This window comes from Jaculus jaculus, chromosome 3 (assembly GCF_020740685.1).
Source record: "Jaculus jaculus isolate mJacJac1 chromosome 3, mJacJac1.mat.Y.cur, whole genome shotgun sequence".
NCBI lineage: Eukaryota > Metazoa > Chordata > Mammalia > Rodentia > Dipodidae > Jaculus > Jaculus jaculus.
Genome location: NC_059104.1, coordinates 102,733,325 through 102,753,523, shown reverse-complemented (window position 1 = coordinate 102,753,523; position 20,199 = coordinate 102,733,325). Strand labels below are relative to the sequence as shown.

The following is a 20,199-nucleotide window of genomic DNA, read 5'->3' as shown; positions in this document are numbered from 1 at the left end:
AAGAGTACTATAACAGTAATAGCTTAAAGAAGTCAAGGGCAAGGTCTCTGCCCTCTTAACCTTTTCTTGGCCATTCTTTTTCCCTTGCTGCAACTCCAATACCCAGATCCTTGTTTAACCCTAATTAGTACCAGCTTGGTCTGTGTATGTGTGTGGGGTGTGTGTGGGAGGAGGTGCTTGTGAAAGCAAGAGGACAACCTTAGGCATCATCCTCAGGAATCCTGATCCCTTTTTTTTTTCTGAGATGGGATATCTCATTAGCCCGGAGCTCAACAAGTAGAGTAGGCTATCTGACTAGAAAGTCCCCAAAGATCCTCCAAATATCTTCCTCCTGAGCCCTGGTACTATAAGCTCACACCACCACATCTGACTTTTTAAAATGTGGGTTCTGGAGATCAAACTTGGGTTCTCACTCTTCTGAGGCAAGCATTTTACTGACTAAGCTATTATCCCCAGACTCTTGTTCTGTCCTTTTTTATTAAGACAGTCAAGTGCTTAGTTCTTTTTGGGTAGCCTTGTGTCACAGGCCACCCCAAGTGGGGAGAGGGTGCTGGTTTTGTAGTAGAGTCAGGCAAAAGTGGAAGGGAGTGGGAATGTTTGTGTGATTGGCCATCAGATAGCTTCTTCCACAGTAAGAAGTCAGTGTGCTATTCATACCTAATTCTTAACAACATTTTTTCATAATTGTTTTCTAGGGTATATTGAAAATGTACTCTAGGGTATTTTGTTCAGGGTCCTAAAGTGGAGCGATGGTACATTAATTGGTTACATGAGAACATTCTCTGGTCTGTGGTTTATCCACAGTAACAGCTGCTTGTCAGTAGAGCAGACAGTCTGCCCCTGAGCAAGAGGAGGTGGAATGGGACATGCTGTCCTCTGTAGGTAAGAGACCAGTTAGGATAAGCATTTTGTCATATCATGATGGCGACTACTTGCTTATGTCTCCCAAGACTAAACTTACACTGTACTATAATGGTTCATTAGCATTCATCTCTAAGACCAAGAAAACATTTAAATTGGTGGAGAAGAAATCTGAACTAACTCTAAAACAAATGATTTATGACGGTAAGAACACTAGAATACACAGCTGAGGAAGTCAGAGATTTGTAGAAATAATTACCTGATCTTATAGACCATCTAGCCCAGCCTTACCCATCATGTGTGCCCTTCTGCGGTGGTCTAGCCCAGCCTATACACAATTCCCTCTGGGGAAAACAGCATTATCACTGTATTTGACTTGAGCCAGCTACTGACACAGCTCATAGACTAGGGGTCTTCCCAGCTAATGAGGATACAGAGTCACCTCCCAGTTAGCCCATCCGCTTCCTGAGTGCCCCCGGCATCCTGCCCTGAGGCCAGACACAGGCTCTGGAAAGCCTGCCACGCGCAGCGGCTTCTACCACCACTCCGTGCTGGGTGAATCTGAAGGCACCAGTTGTTTTTGAGGCCAGGCATCCAGCTTTCTTCAACCACTCCCAGGTGATTTGGCTTCCGGACTCCTTCCAGAACAAACTGCTAAACAGATCCAATACCCTAGAAGTGGGTGAGTGCCCAATTTATGGGTTCCTTCTTGTCTTGCTCCCAAACAACTGTGCCATTTTGTTCTCTAGATCCTTCTTGAAATACTATGGCTGTCAGGTTGTCTTCTCCTATCCCTCTTTGCTTTCCTGCATTTCCTTCCTAGATTGCTTTATCAGCCCCCTAAACCCGTCCTCCTTCCAAGTTAGGGACTCTGGAATCCTATGCTAACCCTTCTCATCTGTGATGTTAAGAATAGTCTATATTCCTCTGTGGTGGTTTGAATAGATGGCCCCCAATATATATTCATGTTTTTATTTGTTTGTAGTTTGCATCTGCAGCCACCTGGCTGGAGGCAGTGTCACTGGGTAGATCTTAAGTTGTGATGGTGGGTTTCACATTGCAATCTAAAGATATGCAAAGTGTGCCTAGCTGGAGTTCCTGAAGTGTGCTATGGCTTTTGGCTTGTGCTTCTCTCTCTCTGCTTGGTCCTGTGAAGGCAGGCCAATTTTTGCCATAATGGAACTTTCCCTGGATCTGTAAGCTTCAATAAATATTTCTTCCTCCATATCTATGTCTGGTCTGAAAGTTCATCTCAGTGAACCTGAAGCTGTCTGCTACACCCACTCTAAGTGTTAAATGCCAACATCCTTTTGCCTATGGACATCACTGTCTCCACCTTCATGAATACCATAAACTTAACAAATTGAGATATTGTTCTTTGTGTACATACTCATGTGTGCCTGTCCATGTATATGTATATGTGTACATGCATGTGTGTGTGTGTGTGTGCACGTGCACACATTCATGTGGAAGCCAGAGGACAACCTAAAGTGCTGTTCCTCAGGCAATGACCGTTTTTTTTTTGTTTGGTTTTTTTTTTGAAACAGGGTATCTCGTTGGCCAGGAGATCACCAAGTACACTATGCTGGCTGACTAGCAGACCTCAGAGATCCACCTGTGCCCACCTTGCCAGTTCTAGAGTTACAAACACATAGCAGTATGGCTAGAGTTTTTTACATGGGTTCTAGGGATTGAACTTAGGTCCTCACACTTGCAAGGCAAGCACATTTCTAACTGAGCTATCTGCCCAGCCCATGGAACACAATTCTTCAGACCAGTATGACACCTGAACTTCCTGTCTTCACAGAGGCCATCCATTCACCCAGTTGACTAAACTAAAATCATACACCCCTTACCATAGCCATAAGATCATAGTTTATAAGTTGATGATCTCTATCACATCCTGGGTCATCCTTCACATTCTCTCTGTCTCTCAGTACTCCTTCTCAGGCTTTGTGGTGCCTCCTTTTTAAATAATACTTGCCATTCTGCCATGCTTCAATTCAGTCCCTTATCCTTCAGTCATAGGCCTTCCTGGTGGGATTCCTTGCCTCCACTATCCCGGCAAAATGATAGTTCTAAAATGTGCATCTGTCCAGTTGTTCTCCTTAAAATTCTGAAATGAAACTCTTGTTGCCTGTGAGAATATTTCTTCAACTCCTGAGCTATAGTGTTTAGAAGTCACCTGTGATCTAGTTAAAATATAACTTCCTGAGTCCTCTTCCCCCTCAGAAGCTGAGTGTGGTCCAAGAATCTATGTCCCACCAAGCAACTCATCTACCCATCACACTTTGGAGAAGGTGGGTACCCCGAGGGTTAAGTAAAGACTTTGAGGCAGGCTCTTGGAAGTCCATCACAAACCAGGCTCTCTCTCTCTTTTTCCTCTGTTCCCTGTCCTCCCCTAACATGCTAACAACTGCAAAGAGTTTCTTTTAAAAAGTCTCCATAAGGTGCCTCATGGTCCAAGAACATCTCCGAGTGTCCTGTCCTACATGTTTTCCTGTCATTCTATGTTCCCATTACTGGTCTGCAAGCTCCCTAGAGCCAGGACATTGCCATATTCCATCACTGTAGCCCTAGAACGTTCCACATTATCTGGACAATGGTTAATGCTAGGTCAGTGTTGTTGACTGAATAACTAATTGAAACAGTAACTAACACTTTTCTCAAGAAATATCTGAAATGTCATCTGTATTCAAGCCTTCATCTCTACCCTTTACCCACGACTTGCTCACAGGAAGACACAGAGGCCCACTTAGCATGTGTCTGACACCTAATACAGCTTACCTCCCTTGATTATTTTTGTATGTATGCCACTGTAGATAGGGGACTCAGTGCTGAACATAGTACTCGTGTCCTGTGGGTATTCAGTGAGGGTTTACAGGAAGGGATTCGTCACTCTTACTTCTGGTATTCTGCCAGCAACTCCATCTGGGAAGCCCTGGATTGCATTAGCTTTTCTTGGCAGCTCCACCAGACTGTTTGCCTACACTGTTTGCAATCAGCTCAAAACCCTTGCATCTTTTCCATATGAACCATTTACAAAGTGAGTCTCCCCATTCCATTACTTACATGGAATCTCTGGGTCTCACTAGAGGACTCTGAGTTTAACCATACTACACCTCATCTGCTATATTCAGCAGCCTGTCAAGACATTGTTAAATATTGATTCTGTCACCTGCATTATCAGGGAGCCCTCCCACTTTAGTCATCAACAGATTAGTATGCATACCATTTAGATGTCATCCAAGTTAATGAACTTGACTGAGCCAGAGTCACGTGGCCGAGGACCAGAAACTGCTTCCAAGCTGGTATCTAATAAGCAGTGAACTTGGGTTAAAACTGTTCAACTCCCTAGGAATTCACATGAAGTGGTGGGGCCCTCTCAAAAGGACAGTGTCTGTCTCTCTGGGAGGATCCTGGATACAGAGCTAGGCTTCCTGGAACAGCATGGCTGAGCCATCCTCTCAGCTTTTCCTTCTCATGATGAGTTCTTCTGGGACATCTTAGAAGGTTACCTGTTGGAGATCCTGGGAGTTGGAAGATAGCCCATTGTTTTGTGGATTTTTGCAGATTATTGGAAGCCCTGCTGTCATTTCTTGATTTCTCAGATAAGAAGGCCAACACCGCCATTGGGCTACTCACAGACTTGGCTCTAGAAGAAAGGTATTTTCTTTTAACATTTCTAGAAATTGACAGTTCTTCAAACTGTGTTGAGCTGTGTGATCTTTTAAAAATGGCAGTATCCACAGAGAGTGGTCCAGCCTCCAGCTGAGCATCACAGATTAAAGCCAACGGCTTCTAGAGGGCTGTGGCCATCAACTCTCACCTCAGTCACACCAGGCGGAGGGTGACTCAGACCTCCAGGGGCAGTCAGCCCTTTGTATCTGTGAGTTCTGCCTGTGATTCCAGAAACTACAGATTGAAAATACTGAAAGAGAGCTGGGGAAAGAGAAGAGTCAGTGAGTTAAAAGTTTGCTGGGTAAACATAACGACCAAGGTTCAGATCCCTAAGCCCACATAAAGCCAGACACAACAATAGTGCAAGCATCTGTGATTCCAACATGCCTACTGGAGATGGATACAAGAGAGTCCCCAGAAGCTCATGAGTCATCTAGCCCAGCATAAACAATGATGAACAAGAGACCCTGCCTTAAAGCAAGGTGGATGCTGAGGACCAATACTTGAGGTGATCCTCTGACCGCCATATGTGTACAATGGCACAGATGCATCCCCCAAGCACACATACATTAGAAGAACATTAAAAAAGTGCTTCTATATTAAAATATGCACAAACATTTTCCCTTATAATTTCCTGCACAATACAGTATAGGTAGTGCTTCTGTAGCATTTATATTGTATTAGCTACTATAAGTAATCTAAAACTTAGAGATGATTTAAGAGGATATGTGTAGGTTATAAGCAAATACTGTGCCATTTTATATAATAGCACAGTATATAATTGAGTGTCCACAGTTTGGTGTCCTTTCAGGTCCCAGAACCAACCTCCACAAATATTGGGTGATGATGACTTCCTATGAGTACCTCTCACAGGAAGCCTACTGTCTGTTAGGGAAACTTTCTCCCTTTGACTCAGTGCCTGGCACACAGTAAATGTCTGGCAAATCTAGATAAGAGAATGTGAGTGGGCAAGCCAAGGAGAATGAACAGGAAATTGTCGGTCTCTTAGATTTCCCTGATATTCTGAGTGACCATCTCCTCCTGCCATGTGTTTTTGGTTTTGCTTAGCTACTGGGGAAAATAGTGAAAGTATTTGTTTTAAAGATTCTTACAACTTTTAAAATGATACCTTGTAGGCTTTTGAAAAATTTTCCTTACAGATTTCAGGGATCTTACCTAGAAATGGTCATGAAATAAAGAGCAACTGTGCTCACAGATGGGCCAGCCTAGGAGGTGGAGTTCTCTGTTGGCATGCAGTTAGGTGTACACATGTGTCTGGGCCTTCCCAGCGGCTCTGATGAGTGAACATTCTTGCACAGTTTCCCACCTGCATGGTTCACACAGGTTCTGCATACTCCGAGCTAGAGGAGAGGGTGCAAAATCAGCTTGGCAGAGGGCCTAGGAATTCCAGCAGCTTCTTAAGAAAGCAATTGTTTGAGGTGTGTTGTTTAACATCGAAGACAATTCTTCCGATTTAGAAAAAGTAAAACCATGTTACATACCTAGTGACTCTTTCCCCCGTGTGGCTCAGAATGAATTATACATGCTTGCTGGAAATTGCCCAGGTCCTGCTTATATCTATCTGCTACATGATCTCACATTATCGTTTGTATCACTTAGATATCATCCTAACTGATGTTTTCTCAACAGATTCCAAGTCTGGTTCCAGGCCAACCTTCCAGGTGTTCTCCCTGCACTCACAGGTGTTCTGGTAAGGGAACCCCAGTTCTCTCCTCCGCGACAGGCACTCAGTGACTAGGACAAAGGTGTTGAAACAATTTATATCCCAGCACCCTTGTCCCTCAGGTTGATTAATCATTTATTCACAGCTGGAACTTACACCATTCTCTGTTATTAAAACACCTTCAGGCAGGACAGATGGAAGTCGTATATGGACATGGCTACTTACAGTGGGGAGAAAGTGCTGCATGTGGATTGAATCTTAGGCAAAAGCAGGCAGAGAGGCACTCTCTATCACACCCCTCCAGCACAGTGTGGTCACGATAGTCGGTGACTATGTCCCCTGAGTAGAGAGCATCCTGGCCAGGAGGACAAGTATAACAATGTGAGTGAAAGGGGCAGAGACTAGCAAGAATTCCCCTATGGCAGCTTTGGCCTGGAGCCATAGAAGGTTCCGGATCCCTTGGGGAGCATAACACCATACTCTAGCATTCTGTGCTGCTTGATGGATACATACACTATGGCCTTTCTTATTCTTCCATCCTGTGACAAGGGTTATTTCATTGATGTCCATTTTTGACATTGAGCTTTCTGATCCAAGCCTCTTGGTGTGTGAAGGGCACTTGTTGAAAATCCCACGGTATCATTTCCCTTCCCTCTGCTACTTTATTTTCTCTTGCTTCACTTATAGAAGAGAGAGCCCAAGATAACCAGCCCTTCGGCCCTCTGCCAGTGCATTGCTATGATGAGTGACCTCAGTGCTGACCCTGCTGCCCGAGAGCACATGTTGACCCATGACGAATTCGGGGACGCCTGCTTGAGCCTTCTGGTATTAGAGCTTTTCTATTAAAAATTGGTCTTCTGTCCTCTCTAGGGGCATTGGCTTGCTAATGTTCTTTCTTCTCAGGATGCTGGGGTCCCATTAGTTTATTCCTTTGTGACCATAAATGTGCTGACCATTCACAGAGCTCCAACCCTAGAGAGTTTTATAGCATTTTCTAGTGGAGCTGGCTTGATTATCCATTTCAATAGCCTACTCTTCAGTATAAACTTGGGCCCAGCCTGAGCCAGGGGGTTATGGCCAAAGTACCTGAGACACTTTTCATGTCCCCTAGACTGATGCCAACTCATAAAACTGGTTGTCTGAGCTCCCATAATCACTCAAATCCATGACAGTAAAAATGTGTGTGCTATAGGTGTCTTGAGACCCTTGTTCAAGAGAAGAGATGAGCATGAAAAGCTACCAGATAGCAGGTTCATTGGTTACCTTGTTTCGTTTCCAAGGTCAGTTGCGAGGAGGACATGGACCTGTTCAGAGAGGTTGCGTACACCCTCCTAGGACTCATCATGAACCTGTCTATCCAGGCCCCCTTTGTCTCAGAGGTACAACACTCTCGTTACTGCATTGGACCTTAAGGATAAACTGACCACATTCTTTCTCATATAATTACTCACTTGTTCACAAAGAAAACAGAAGCATGTGGCCTTGAACACCTGCAGTGGGGATGCAGAGGGCTGGAGGGACACTGTTACTTAGATGAAGGCAAGGAGAGTCAGTCATGTGTGTGTTCATTCAAAAAACTGTCCACATGTGTGGGGGGGTGCTGACTGAGCCAAGTACTAGGGCTACCGTTACAGAGTTAAGTAGAACCTGGCTGGTGTTATGAAAGTATTGCCCAGAGTGAGGAGAAAGGGACATGGGAAGAAAGAACAATACAAGGCACTGTGGGAAAATGTGTGTGGAGGGGGTTGCTGATAGCAGGAAGGAGGGTGTGAGTCTGCTTAATTGCTCAGACAGGCTGCACAGAGGACTCCAAGTATCAGAGCATTAAAATCACCTTCTCCCTCCCCATGGCTGCAGGTATGGGCTATGAAGGTGAGCAGAAAGTGCCTATCTCTGCTGAGCAGCAAGGATGGAGGAATCCTGACAGTAAGTGTCTCCTGGAAATCCAAATCAGTGCCTCTTCACCCGCTTGCAAGTCTTTACCTCCGAGGTCTCACTGACTTCCTTGGGAATGGATAGATGGACCCTCCAGAATAGTACCCACAAGCACACAAATGCCAAATTATGTCTTCCGTCTGGGAGATTTGGTGACCTCCACCAGTGCATGTCTGTGGACCCCATACAGTCCAGAGACTAGAGTTAAATCTCTTGGCTGCGTGGTCTAGAATCTAACCAACTGATACAATGTAATCCTCATTTCCCATTTCAGAAGATCCTGTGAAGATTATGTTATAGGGAGAAAACTCTTGAATTCCCTCTGATCCCAACCATGCCAGTGCTCTGGTTTATTTTGTTTGTTTGTTTGTTTTACATCTGGGGGTGGAGCTGCGGTAGGAGATTTGCATCCAGGGGCACAGGCAAAGCAAACAGTCAAAGTTTATTCTTAGCAGGTGATAAAGTGAAAGTGAAAATAGACTCTCCAGAGTGAGAACAGGCAAGGCCTGCCTGTAGGAATAGGACTTAAAAGTCTTTGTCTACCAATTTTCCTTTTATTTTATTTTATTTTATTTTATTTTATTTTATTTTATTTTATTTTATTTTATTTTATTTTATTTTATTTTTTTGGCCTGTCCTTGGGGTGGGCTCCTTTATGCAATAGGCAGAAGCTTTTTTTTTTTAATTGTTTTTTGTTTATTTTTTATTTATTTGAGAACAACAGACAGAGAGAAAGAATATAGATAGAGGGAGAGAGAATGGGCGCACCAGGGCCTCCAGCCACTGCAGATGAACTCCAGACATGTGGCTATCGTGGGTCCTGGGGAGTTGGGCCTCGAACCGGAGTCCTTAGGCTCACAGGCAAGCACTTAACCGCTAAGCCATCTCTCCAGCCCGGCAGAGGCTTTCTTAGAAGGCATCTTTAGCCACAATTCAGTTAGTTACAATTAGATGTCGAAATATATAGAAAGCTGTTACTGATACAAAGGGCAATAGTCACCATGTTCCTTAGGGAAAAGCACTATGGGAGCTAGTTGAAGCCTGCTGAAATGAGCTTCTTATTTTTCCCATAACCCTATCCTTTCTCTTATCTGGTTAACTTGGCTATCTCATAGTCTTATTTATCTCTTGAAGTGTTAACCTTGCAATTTTATTTATTGGTTTATTTACTTTCATGTGTATACATGTACCTTCTTGGCCCAGGAACAAACACCCAACCAGAAACAGTTGATGGAAGGAAAGGATTTATTTTAGCTTTTAGTTTAGAGGGATAGTTTCATCACAACAGGAAAAGAATGACAGAGCAGGCAGCCAAGCATCACATCCTGTCATAACAGCAGAAAGGAAGTTGTTTGAGTAAGCTAACATTGGGAAGTGGGTTTGAGTATAAAATTCTAAGGCTCACCTGTGCCAGTGACACACCACAACCAGCAAGGCCCTGAGGACTAAGTTGTAGGCTTAATCACAAACAGTTTAGCCTATATGGGACATTTTACACTGAAACCACCCCTTTCTACTTTTACTTTCTCCCATAGACTCATGGCTATGTCATAATGCAAAATGCATTCAGTCTAACTCTATAGTCCTTATAGTCTTTATGAGTCTCAACACTTTTCAAAAGTCTAAAATCTAAAGATAGTCTCTTAATTGTGAGTCCAGTAAAATCAAATGCATAATAGTCCAGAATAAACATTCCCATTGAAAAAAGAAGGGATGACAAGGAAAAGTTGGACCAATACAAAAACCAAAGCAAGCAAGGCACACATCACATGCTGCCAGCTCCATTTCTAGCACCTGAAACTCATAATGAAATCCTCTGGGCTTCAGAAGGTTTCAACAGCTTTGTCCTCCAGCTATGCTGTTTGCTCTCTGGACAAATCCAGAGGCAGAGCCATCAGATTTCCTCAGTGGTTGTCCCAGCGTTCTGTTATCTCCCAAATCCTGACATCTCCATTATAGCTCATGGTTCATCTTCACAGCTCCATACTATGGCCTGTATGCATGGGCTATGGCCTTAATTCACATTGCTACACATTATCAGCTCCTAGAACTCTGGTTCTGCTTAAAGTTCCTATTTCCTACATTTGTCACACTTCTAAAATCAACACCAGGCAGGCTGCCAAATTTGTCAACCCAAGGGGGTGAAGTCATGAAAGTGACATTGAGGAGCAGGTATCTCCTTCAGCATTATTCCTTGAATCTGATTCCTTTAAAAATAATTTGCATTCTTATTAATTTGTCCCATCAGTAGGTTTATCCTTACCCTCAGAGCATCTTTCTTATTGTCCCAGAGTAGGGAGATTGACTTTTTTTTTAATTAATTGGTTTTGTACTCAGTGAATACATTCAAGTTGGTACCATTGTTAGCCGCCTCCCTGTCCTCCCTCCTCCCCCTTGTTGAGGTATATGGCTCATGCATTGTGGGGCTAGCCCTCACTTATGGGTAGGAGGAAATGTCTCTGTGTATCATGACCCATTGTGTGGCTCTGACATTCTTTCCGCCCCCTCTTCTGCAAATTTCCCTGAGCTATGTTGGAGTCATTTTAGCTCTGCTTCAGTGATGAGGTCTTGGGATCCTCTGTGTCTCTGGATATCTGATTTGGTAGGAGTTTATTGTTCTCTGTGTTGATCTCCTTCACCCTTTTGCTGGTACCAGGTTCATCAAGAAAACAGCATCCTTGCTTTTTCACCAATTATTGTTAGTTTCAGCTGGAGCCCTTTTGAGGTATGATGGCATAGTTCTCTCTTTAGGACCTGTGTCTATCTGAAAAAGAGAAGCTGATTCTCCAGTGGAGAGTAAAGTTTGCACCAGGTCAATGGGATAACACTTATTTTGGGGGGGAGAATTTAATAGGTGTAGGCACTCTTGTAGCCCACAATTGGTGGTAGCTTGATAATAGAGAGTGGGCTCATGTTTGGATATGGTTCTGACCTGTTTCCAAGATACAGCTATAGGTTCCATTCCACTGAACAGACCAGTTAGCTAAATCAAGAGCAGTTTCCCCACGATGGCTGTACACCACTATTACACTTATATGAGCATCACGACAGGTTATTTGCTGCTAAGTAGGTTAGACCATGAGTTGCTTTGACAGATATTTGTCATTTTCCCCCAGTCGCCCATGTAGCACCTTCTGGCACTAGACATGCTGACTGTCTCAGGACTGACTCTCTTCCAGCTTCCAGCCATGTCACTCCATGTTACATGTCAACCACATAAGGTGTATTCAGCAGTAGGGTCTTACCACTAACCTTTGGTGGGTCATCAAGTACTCTGACATAAATCTGTCATTCTTTTAGGAAACCTTGTAGGTCTCTATGATCAAAAGCTCACTGTGAATGATAGCCACATGCTGGTACTGAGAGTTACAGGTTAATGACCATGAAGAGAAGGAAGAAAAAGTTAAGTAATATAAAAGGGTTAGAGAAAAGAAGGAGAGAGAGAGAGAAGCTGTACAAGATTAAGGCCAGTCTTCATCGTATCCTCTCCAGTGCCTTGTGAATCAGGTGTTCCCTCTAAGGGCCTGGTGAAGATTCAACCATTTGGTGTGCCTTTTAGGATGTAGAATTTTATGGTACCATTGCCGTTTGAGTCCAGATTTATGTCCCCCACTCCCTTCCTTGCCCTCCCCTCCCTCTCTGCCCACCCTATTGTCAGATCCTTGAGATGCTTGCTGGGTATGTTGGCATCTTGGGTAGATTCAGGTTAGGTGCTGTAGATGAGTAAGATTATGTGGCGATTAACTTTCTGTGATTGGGTAAATTCACTGAGAATGATCTGTTCCAGGTTCAACCTTTTTTCTTCAAATTTCACTGTGTCATTTTTTCTTATTGCTGTGTAGAATTCCATTGTGTAGATATGCTATATCTTAGTGGTAAATTCTTGAACAGTGGGAGCTAAAGTAGTCTAAAATTAATCTCTGATCCTGATACTTCAAACTTGCTTACATTTTTTTCTGTGTCGAGGTCTATATTTTTCATGGCCTTCTGCTCTATTTTCCTCCACCAAACACAGCAGCCCATTAATTTTAAACTCAACTTTGCCTAAGTTCTCATGACACGGGAAGGACACAGCCAGCCTCTGACAGAGCATCAGAGCTGGCTGTGCCCCAGTTCTAACAAAGTTATTTCTTTCCTCTCTGAAACCCAATAAGCCGAACTTTCACAGTCAGTCATTCTGTCTACATTGCAGTCTTTCAAATTCTCACCAGAATGGTCCACCAACCTTTGTTTACAGCACAGCAAGGCTGCTCTAGTGCAAAGTATCAAATCCTTCCATAGTTCTCCTGCAAACAAACCACTTCCAAAAGACCAAAAATCCATATTCAGATTCATCATATCAATGACCCCACTTCTGGTACCAGTTTTCTGTAGCACTTATATTTGTGTTGCTGGAACAAAACACCTAACCAGAGACACCAAGTCGAAGGTAAGTGTTTATTTTAGCTTACAGTTTATAGGGGAAGTTTCATCATGGCAGTGAAGGCATAGCAGAGCAGGCAGCCAAGCATTGCATCTTGTCATCACAACAGGATGGAAGTAGTTAAGTGATCTAGCACTGAAAAATTGGATGAGCTACAAAATCCCAAGGTCCACCCCCTCTGACATACCACCTCCAGCCAGACTCCACCCTCCAAGTGCTCTACCAGAGTCCACCAGAGGGGGATTAACTATGAGACTCAATCACAAACACTTAAGTGTGTGGGGACTTGAGGGTGTGGTGTGCGCACTTTTGCATTTGTAGGGGTGCACATCTGTATAGGTGGATGTGTATACATGTAGAGACCAGAATCTTCCTTGATTGCTATCCACCTTATTCATTTAGACAGGATTGCTAGCTTGACCTCAGAACTCCAAGTTGTGACTAGCCACCCCAATCCCATGTCTTCATCCCCAGTGCTGGGATTACTTGGTAGGCTCACATCTGCACAACATTTATGTGGGTGCTGGGGATCCAAATTCATATCCTCATCCTTGCTTGGCAATCACTTTTTAAAAAAAAAAAATTGTTCATTTTTATTTATTTATTTGAGAGCGACAGACAGAGAGAAAGAGAGAGAGAGAGAGAGAGAGAATGGGCATGCCAGGGCCTCCAGCCACTGCAAACGAACTCCAGATGCATATGTCCCCTTGTGCATCTGGCTAACGCTGGTCCTGGAGAATTGAGCCTTGAACTGGGGTCCTTAGGCTTCACAGGCAAGCACTTAACTGCTAAGCTATTTCTCCAGCCCTTGGCAATCACTTTTTATCAAGTGTCTTGACATTATAATCCTAACATTTACTTTAACTCTTAATAATTAGTTAGCCCCGCATATTTTATTCATAACCCCTCTTTCCATAATCAAAGAATCCATGCTGATGCTTTGAAGTTGGTGATCTTGCATGTCATTTTGCATTGTGTTTTTGCCCCTTTGGAGATATATGTTAGAATGACTTCCTTAATTCTGCTTCTAACATTTGGCTAAGACAACTAAGAAAGGCCTGTGGTTAGCACATTATATCTGGAAAACAATATTAATACAGAGGCTATTTGCCATCATCCTATGTTTTCCTACCTTTCAGGGAAAGACCCTAGAGGAAAAATCCAGTGAGGGTTGTGAAAACTCAAGGATCATAGACTGGGGACTGGCAAAGTTTCCCAGTTGATCTGACATACTTCTTTTAGAGCTGTCATTCTCACAACTTCCTTGAGCTCAGCCCAGACTTCATGGGGCTAAATTTTAATTTGAGCTCCCTGGAGTCTTGCACAATTGTGTAGAAAGTTCTGAGTAGTTGATGCTTTCATGGAAGGGAATCACAGCTTTTATTAATTATTCAAAAGAAGCCTATGCCCCTCAAAGTGGTAGGTGCCACTGTTCGTGGTGTCTGGAGCTTTTCTGTGTGATTCACTCCTGAAGCTGGACCTGCCTCAGCTTCAGAACTTCAGGTAAGCTGTTGGCCTGGAGTTTTCCTAGGATTCCATGGGTGCCCATGCTGGGTGCTTGGGCCTGCTGAGCAGAGCAGCAATTCACATCAGGAATGTAGTCCTTAGATAGGGCACATTTTCTACTGTCTTGGGCCTAACATAGGATCAGTGATGTTAGCTGTAGCAGAATTCTAAGATCTGTAGGAAGCTGGTTAATGTATTTCAAAAGAGGATAATAAGTCTCCCTTTTGAGACTTCCATAAAATGAGATTCAAGGTACCTGGGAAGGGGGATGGAATGTAGAAACCAACACTGGCAAAGGATATAGGTGATGGGTAAATAATGAAGGAGGGGAACTGCAAAAGTGGTAACTAGGCTGGAGAAGCCTTCATGTAGAGTCGGGAGAGAGGCTGGTGGTAGCATTATTTTGCAGGATTCTGAAGAGGTTGAGTCCACATACAGGGACGATAGAGAACACAGGTATGAGGTAAGTGAGGGGCTGCAGTTAGCAGGCAGGCACCTGTTCACAGGCAAAAAAAAAAAAAAAAAAAAAATTCTTTTCCTCTCTCTCTTTTTTTTTTTTCTTCTAAGCACAGGAAGGAGACTTTATTCAGAGCCATGACAAAAAGTGTTGAAGCTACATTAGAGCGGTAGCAGCAGGATTAAACCCTGCATATTGTTTCCTCTTAACAGATTGACGGACCAAAGGAAAGATCTTTGTTTTCTAGTATTTGAGGTACCACCTCTCCATCTGTGAGCCAACAAACTTCTCATAAGCACAGCATGCCCAAATCCATCTTTACTGCTTTTCCCTGGAATGCGATTGGGCAGCAAAGGGTCACCAGATGTTTTTTGGAAAACCACACACATCAACATAAGATAAACAGAAAAACTGGCCCAAAAGACATGGAGAAATGTAGGATATAGAAGAACAACAACAATAAAAATAGCACTAATCATTTCCATGCTGAGAAGGATTCAAGGTAGTTCTACTCATTAAACAGTAACTGCTTGCTGTTATTTTACAAAGCAGAACAAGAGCTGAGAAATAATGCAAATGAATTCTCCCAGAAAGTAGAACCAGAAGACAGATTCAGAAAGGCATTGATAAGTAAAAACTGGAGGATGTAGAGGGTCTATCCAGGAAGCTGAGGGCCTACCTGCAGAATGCAACCCTCCCTGCCTTGTACCTGTGCTCTCTGCTGTCCAAGATTGTGGAATTGTCACCCTCTTCAAAGCAGTTCTAGGAGGACTGACTTCCTCAGGGTTAAGCTAGTTGGTCCTGTGTAAAGCTGAACACAGCTGGGCCTCTGTGCCAGCAAGCAATGTTTCCAGCCCTTTGATTCGCCTACCTGGTGGCTTTGTTAAAAAGTGCCATGCTTTGCTATTATATCATTTAAAAACTGAGAAATGAATTTTGCCTCCAATACTGATGATTACTTTTGCCTCAGCAAACTGCTTGTCACCTTTTAAAGGTCATCCACATTTATAAAAGGGACATTTACCCATCCCCTTTATGTTCATTCAGAGAGCTGCTGGTGTGCTAAGCCGGACCCTTTCTTCCTCTCTGAAAATTGTGGAGGAGTCCCTGAGAGCCGGAATAGTGAAGAAAATGATTAAATTCTTGAAGGTAAAATTACTCCTCCAGTTACAGTGCCTTAAATGTCCAGGAGTCTCCTCTTAGATTCCCAGAGCAGAACAAGGGTAAGGTTCGTCCAGTCAGTGTGCCACAATATTATCCCTGCCAGATTTTAAACCTTCAAGAACAGGAAATCTCTTCCACTGTCTACCTGATGCCCTGAGCATCAACAGAAATGGTTCAGCCATAAAGAGTGCTCACCCCTCTAGCCCAACTTTAAGCCATGGGATCTCTGTCCTTGGACAAGGTGTTTTGCATGGCTTTCTATAAGGATTCTCCTGCCGATTATTTTGATCATGGACTCATGATCCTTTCTGTGGTTATCTGGAGTGTGCTTGTTGTTACTGCATTTGCAAAGTACGAAGGCTGCAGAGTTCCCACACGACCAAAGGTGTTTGAATTTTCCCTATATAATTAACTCAGTGACTCCGAGTAAGGAACTGGCTACACCTGGAAAGGCAAAGTGACTTATTAAGCTGCTACTCCTGAATCCCAGGCGTGATGTATGTGCCCAGCAAGACCCACTCCTACCTTAACCCTGGCTTGCACTCGGCAGGGAAACATGCTGTGACGAGAGGGTATGGCTGGGCAGGAAGTACACTGATGGGGCAGGGCGGGTGGTCTGAGTAGAGGCTGCCACTTGAACAATGACTGTCATTCACTTTACAACAGTCGTGCCCACACCAGAAAGTGCTGACTGCATGCACACATGGATCTTAAACACCCTTCCCTGGGTGGTTTCAAAGGGTTGTGATGATGCCGTTGTCACCTCTTACAGTGACCTAAGTTCATCTAAGTTCATGATGTGTTCCATCAGGACTGTCAGCTCTTATTCTCAAGAGGGAAAATGGTCCATGATGGCCATCTGCTCCCTTTTGGGGAGACCTGCTAGTGAACAGCATTGCTCTCATCTAAGCCACTCTATCAGAGCCTTCCAATAGTGCCAGGTGCACAGAAGACGGGCCTGCATTCCTGCCTTGGGTGTGCTGGGAAGGAGTGCAAACAGCGCTCCATCCACCCCTGCTTACCAGGAAGCATGCACCATTCTCACTCACTTCTCAGTTAGAAGTCCAGGAGAGCACTCAACCTGTAGTAACCACTCACTGTGGCTTCAGGTCAAGAACTGTCATCTGATCTGTTCTCATTTCATCTCAAAATCTAGACTGGAGGCCAGACTGCATCACGCTATGCCATAAAGACACTGGCTATCTGCACAAACAGTTGTCACGAGGCTCGGGAAGAAGTAGTAAGACTAGATAAAAGTAAGTTTTTCAGGGGACCCTGACCCAGCATATGATACAGCTTGGGAGCCACAGTGGGAGCTGAGAAGGAATTTAGCAGTCATGCTGGGACCCTTCCCACAGCATCACTCCGTGGGGTTTACAGAACCCTAGGCAGCTCACTTCCCGCTGCAGAGAATTTCATTAGACTTTGGCTGCACACAAGTGGTAGTTCTGGGCAAGAGGGCGGGTTGACACATAGCTCAAAGATAATATGGAGGTGGCTGGACAGCTCCCTCTCCCCCTGCTCCCCAAGTTAACCTGGAGCTGTTTTTATAACCATCTGCTTAAACTGTCCTAACACCAGCTTTCTTCTTTCACCATCTTTAACCTTCAGTGAACAAGGATAATATTGGAGTCAAACCTAACTTTATTTATTCACCCAGGATGCTTTATACTATTATCTGGAGGATGCTAGATGCCATGACCAAAAAGTGTTGGAATATTCCCCATGATTTTAGCTGTTCATAGCAGGTGTCCCCAGGTAGAGCTGACCAGAACACAGGAACCTTCCATCTGAAATATAATACCGCTGATTCATGCTGCCAGATGGGACCACCCACCATGGTGGAGGGTGGGGGGGGTGGCTTTTAAGAGCACGAAACTTGCTGACATGCAGTCTCACTTATACAGCCATTCAGGGATGCAGGAAGTGAGCATACATTCTCCATGCTTCAAGGGAAGCCAGCATGTACCTCACCCCTGTGCCCTGTGTTGCTTGGCAGCCTCCTGTCAGGAGATCCACTGCAGCTTGCTTGTGTCTCTCCCTCCCTATAGATCTCAGCATCTTGATCAAGCTGCTCACTTCGGAGGACGAGGTTGTGGTGGGCAACGCTGCCCTCTGCCTTGGCAACTGCATGGAGGTACCCAATGCCACATCTTCCCTGCTGAAGACAGACCTTGTGAAAGTGCTCTTGAAGCTGGCAGGTGGTGACTCACAGAAGTCTGCTGTCCAGCTGAATGCAGGCATAGCCCTAGGGAAGCTGTGCACAGCTGATTCCAGGTATGCTGTGGCCGCCACCCAGCCGGGAAACCTGAGAGTCGGTCCTTTCTCAGAGAGAGTGGGCAAAGCCAAGCACTGTGTGGGAAAATCTGTGGGAAATGCTCATGCCTCTTGTGAAGGCCTGTGGGGGTCCCTAGGAGCTGTGTCTGTGGAGGTACCCTTCTTGAGGGAACTGGGGAGCTGTCAGCTGCCAGTCATGTGGTCTCCCGCATGCAGTCACTGTCGTCTTGCCACTCGGTTTCCTCCATCCTTCACTTCACTTGCTTCTCTTTTCCCACTCTCACACACCATCTTCCCTTCTCTCTTGCTCTGCTGTTTGGCTCTCTTCTTAAAAAGATATTTTATTTGCTTTTTTATGTGGGGATCAAGAGAAGAGGCATGCCAGAGCCTCTAGCCACTACAGATGAATTCTAGACACATGCACCACCACCTATGCATCTGGCTTATGTGGGTCCTGGAGACTTGAACCTGGGTCCTTTGGCTTTGTAGGCAAGTGCCTTAATTGCTAAGCCATCTCTTCAGCCCTGTTATTTGGCTTTCTATTGCTGCAGCAATATACCTGAGATAATCAGTTTCTGAGAAGGGAAGTCTTACTTTGGCTCACAGTCCCAGAGGCTCTAGTCCCTGGTACTTGGCTTTCAGCCTGTAGCAGCACAGCGCCTCATGACCAGGGAGTATGGCAGAGGAGAGTGTCATAGTGGCCAGGAAGCTTAGAGAGGCACAGGAAGGGCCGAGGTCCCAATTTCTCTTTCAGGGACACGCTCCCGATTATCTGATTTCCTCCCACTACAAGTAATGATCTTTCTGCTTTCTTAAAGTATTATGGGCTGGGACCCAGGCTTTAGTATGTGGATCTTTGGAAGACATTTACTATTCAAACTATAGCACCTTCCATCTCCTGTCCCTGCCTGCCTCCCTCCCTCTCTTCCTTCCTTCCTTTGTTCTCCTTTCCTTCTTTCTGTACTCACAGTCCCACTGCCTCTGCCTCCCAAAGGCAGGAGCCATAAGTGTGCACTACCATGCTCAGCTTCCCATCTCTTTCTTTACGTTTCTAGCAACACATTATCATTTTATTGACTGATGGTTGGAGGGCCTGTTCTAAGCAAATGGAAGAATGTCTGCTGAGGGTAATGTTCCTCGGCACAAGAAAACTTGGAGAAGCAGAGTTACAGAAGGGCGTATCTGAGGCCACTCAGTAAGCCAGAGCAAGTGACCTGGGCTTTAACTCTGTGCCTTGCTTCTCTTTTAGCTCAGGCTTCTGCTCTACCCTGGTCCTGTTTGTGCCTGGACACCATATTGTGCACAATTCTAGAAGGTGTTCCCCTACAACAGTACCATGATCCCTGGCATAGAAGGGGGTGCCCTTGAAGGGAGTGGTGAACATGGCTCCTTCCTTACAGCTATGCACCTGTACCTCCACCCCGTAAAGTGAGAGGGCAGGCTTGGATAACATCTAAATCCTTTCAAGTTCTGTCTGATTGATCAACTGGAAGGAATGGATGAAATCTTTCTTCCATAGGAAGCAAGGCACTTTGGCTGGGATGAGCTCAAAGTGGCAACCTGCTGGGGAGTACCCAGAGCACAGTCCCCTGCTATCAGCCTGTCATACCTGCCACATGCAGTAATTTTCAGTGTTTGGTGGGCTTCCCGTGAGCTTTGCTCCCCCCACCTTTGATCTTTAGGACTCCTTCCTTCCCCTTTCCACCTATAGTGATAGGGTTGATGGTTCCAGCCAGCTTCCATCTCCAGGGGTTAGCTCTGAAATGTGGCATTTCTGACCTGGGTTTTATGTTCTGATTATGACAGGTTTACTGTTCAACTGAGAGAACTTCACGGGCTAGAAATCCTCAACTCCACAGTGAAATACATCAAGTGACTCTTGAGAGATGTGCTATCTGTGTGCAGTGTGTGGATGCACAGCCATTTGTGAAGGGTCACTGCTGTGCTAATAAAGCCCTTTTAAATATCCACTCCAGAATACAGTACTTCTTTCCAGAGGCTCTATCTGTTGGGTTTTCATTGATAAGTATAGAGTGGGTGGCTACATTGGTGGAAATGGTCTTTGCTTGCTCCAACCTCCACTGTCCTGTCTCTGCATATCCCATCCTTTTCTGCGGAGGACGCAGACCACAAAAGCCATATTTCCCAGATGCCCTTGCTGCAGCAGTCCTTATGGGAACTGAATCTTGGCAGTCTCATGTCCCATTTCCT

General features: G+C 44.7%; 1 protein-coding gene across 6 annotated transcripts in view; it reads left to right on the top strand.

Annotated features, from left to right (window-relative positions):
• Ttc12 (tetratricopeptide repeat domain 12) overlaps positions 1 to 19,958 on the top strand; it is a 57,033-nt gene extending 37,075 nt beyond the window's left edge. For 5 of the 6 annotated variants that reach the window (XM_045146532.1, XM_045146531.1, XM_045146530.1 and 2 more), the window contains 9 exons: positions 4,435 to 4,527; positions 6,193 to 6,253; positions 6,914 to 7,051; positions 7,507 to 7,605; positions 8,084 to 8,152; positions 15,595 to 15,696; positions 16,868 to 16,967; positions 17,763 to 17,988; positions 19,795 to 19,958. In XM_045146532.1, coding sequence (XP_045002467.1) covers positions 4,435 to 4,527; positions 6,193 to 6,253; positions 6,914 to 7,051; positions 7,507 to 7,605; positions 8,084 to 8,152; positions 15,595 to 15,696; positions 16,868 to 16,967; positions 17,763 to 17,988; positions 19,795 to 19,864 — 958 coding nt within the window. In that variant the 3' untranslated portion in view covers positions 19,865 to 19,958. Of the gene's footprint in view, positions 1 to 4,434; positions 4,528 to 6,192; positions 6,254 to 6,913; positions 7,052 to 7,506; positions 7,606 to 8,083; positions 8,153 to 15,594; positions 15,697 to 16,867; positions 16,968 to 17,762; positions 17,989 to 19,794 lie in introns of those variants that run through there. The other variant, XM_045146533.1, reaches the window with a different exon arrangement.
• Positions 19,959 to 20,199: the final 241 nt, after the last annotated feature.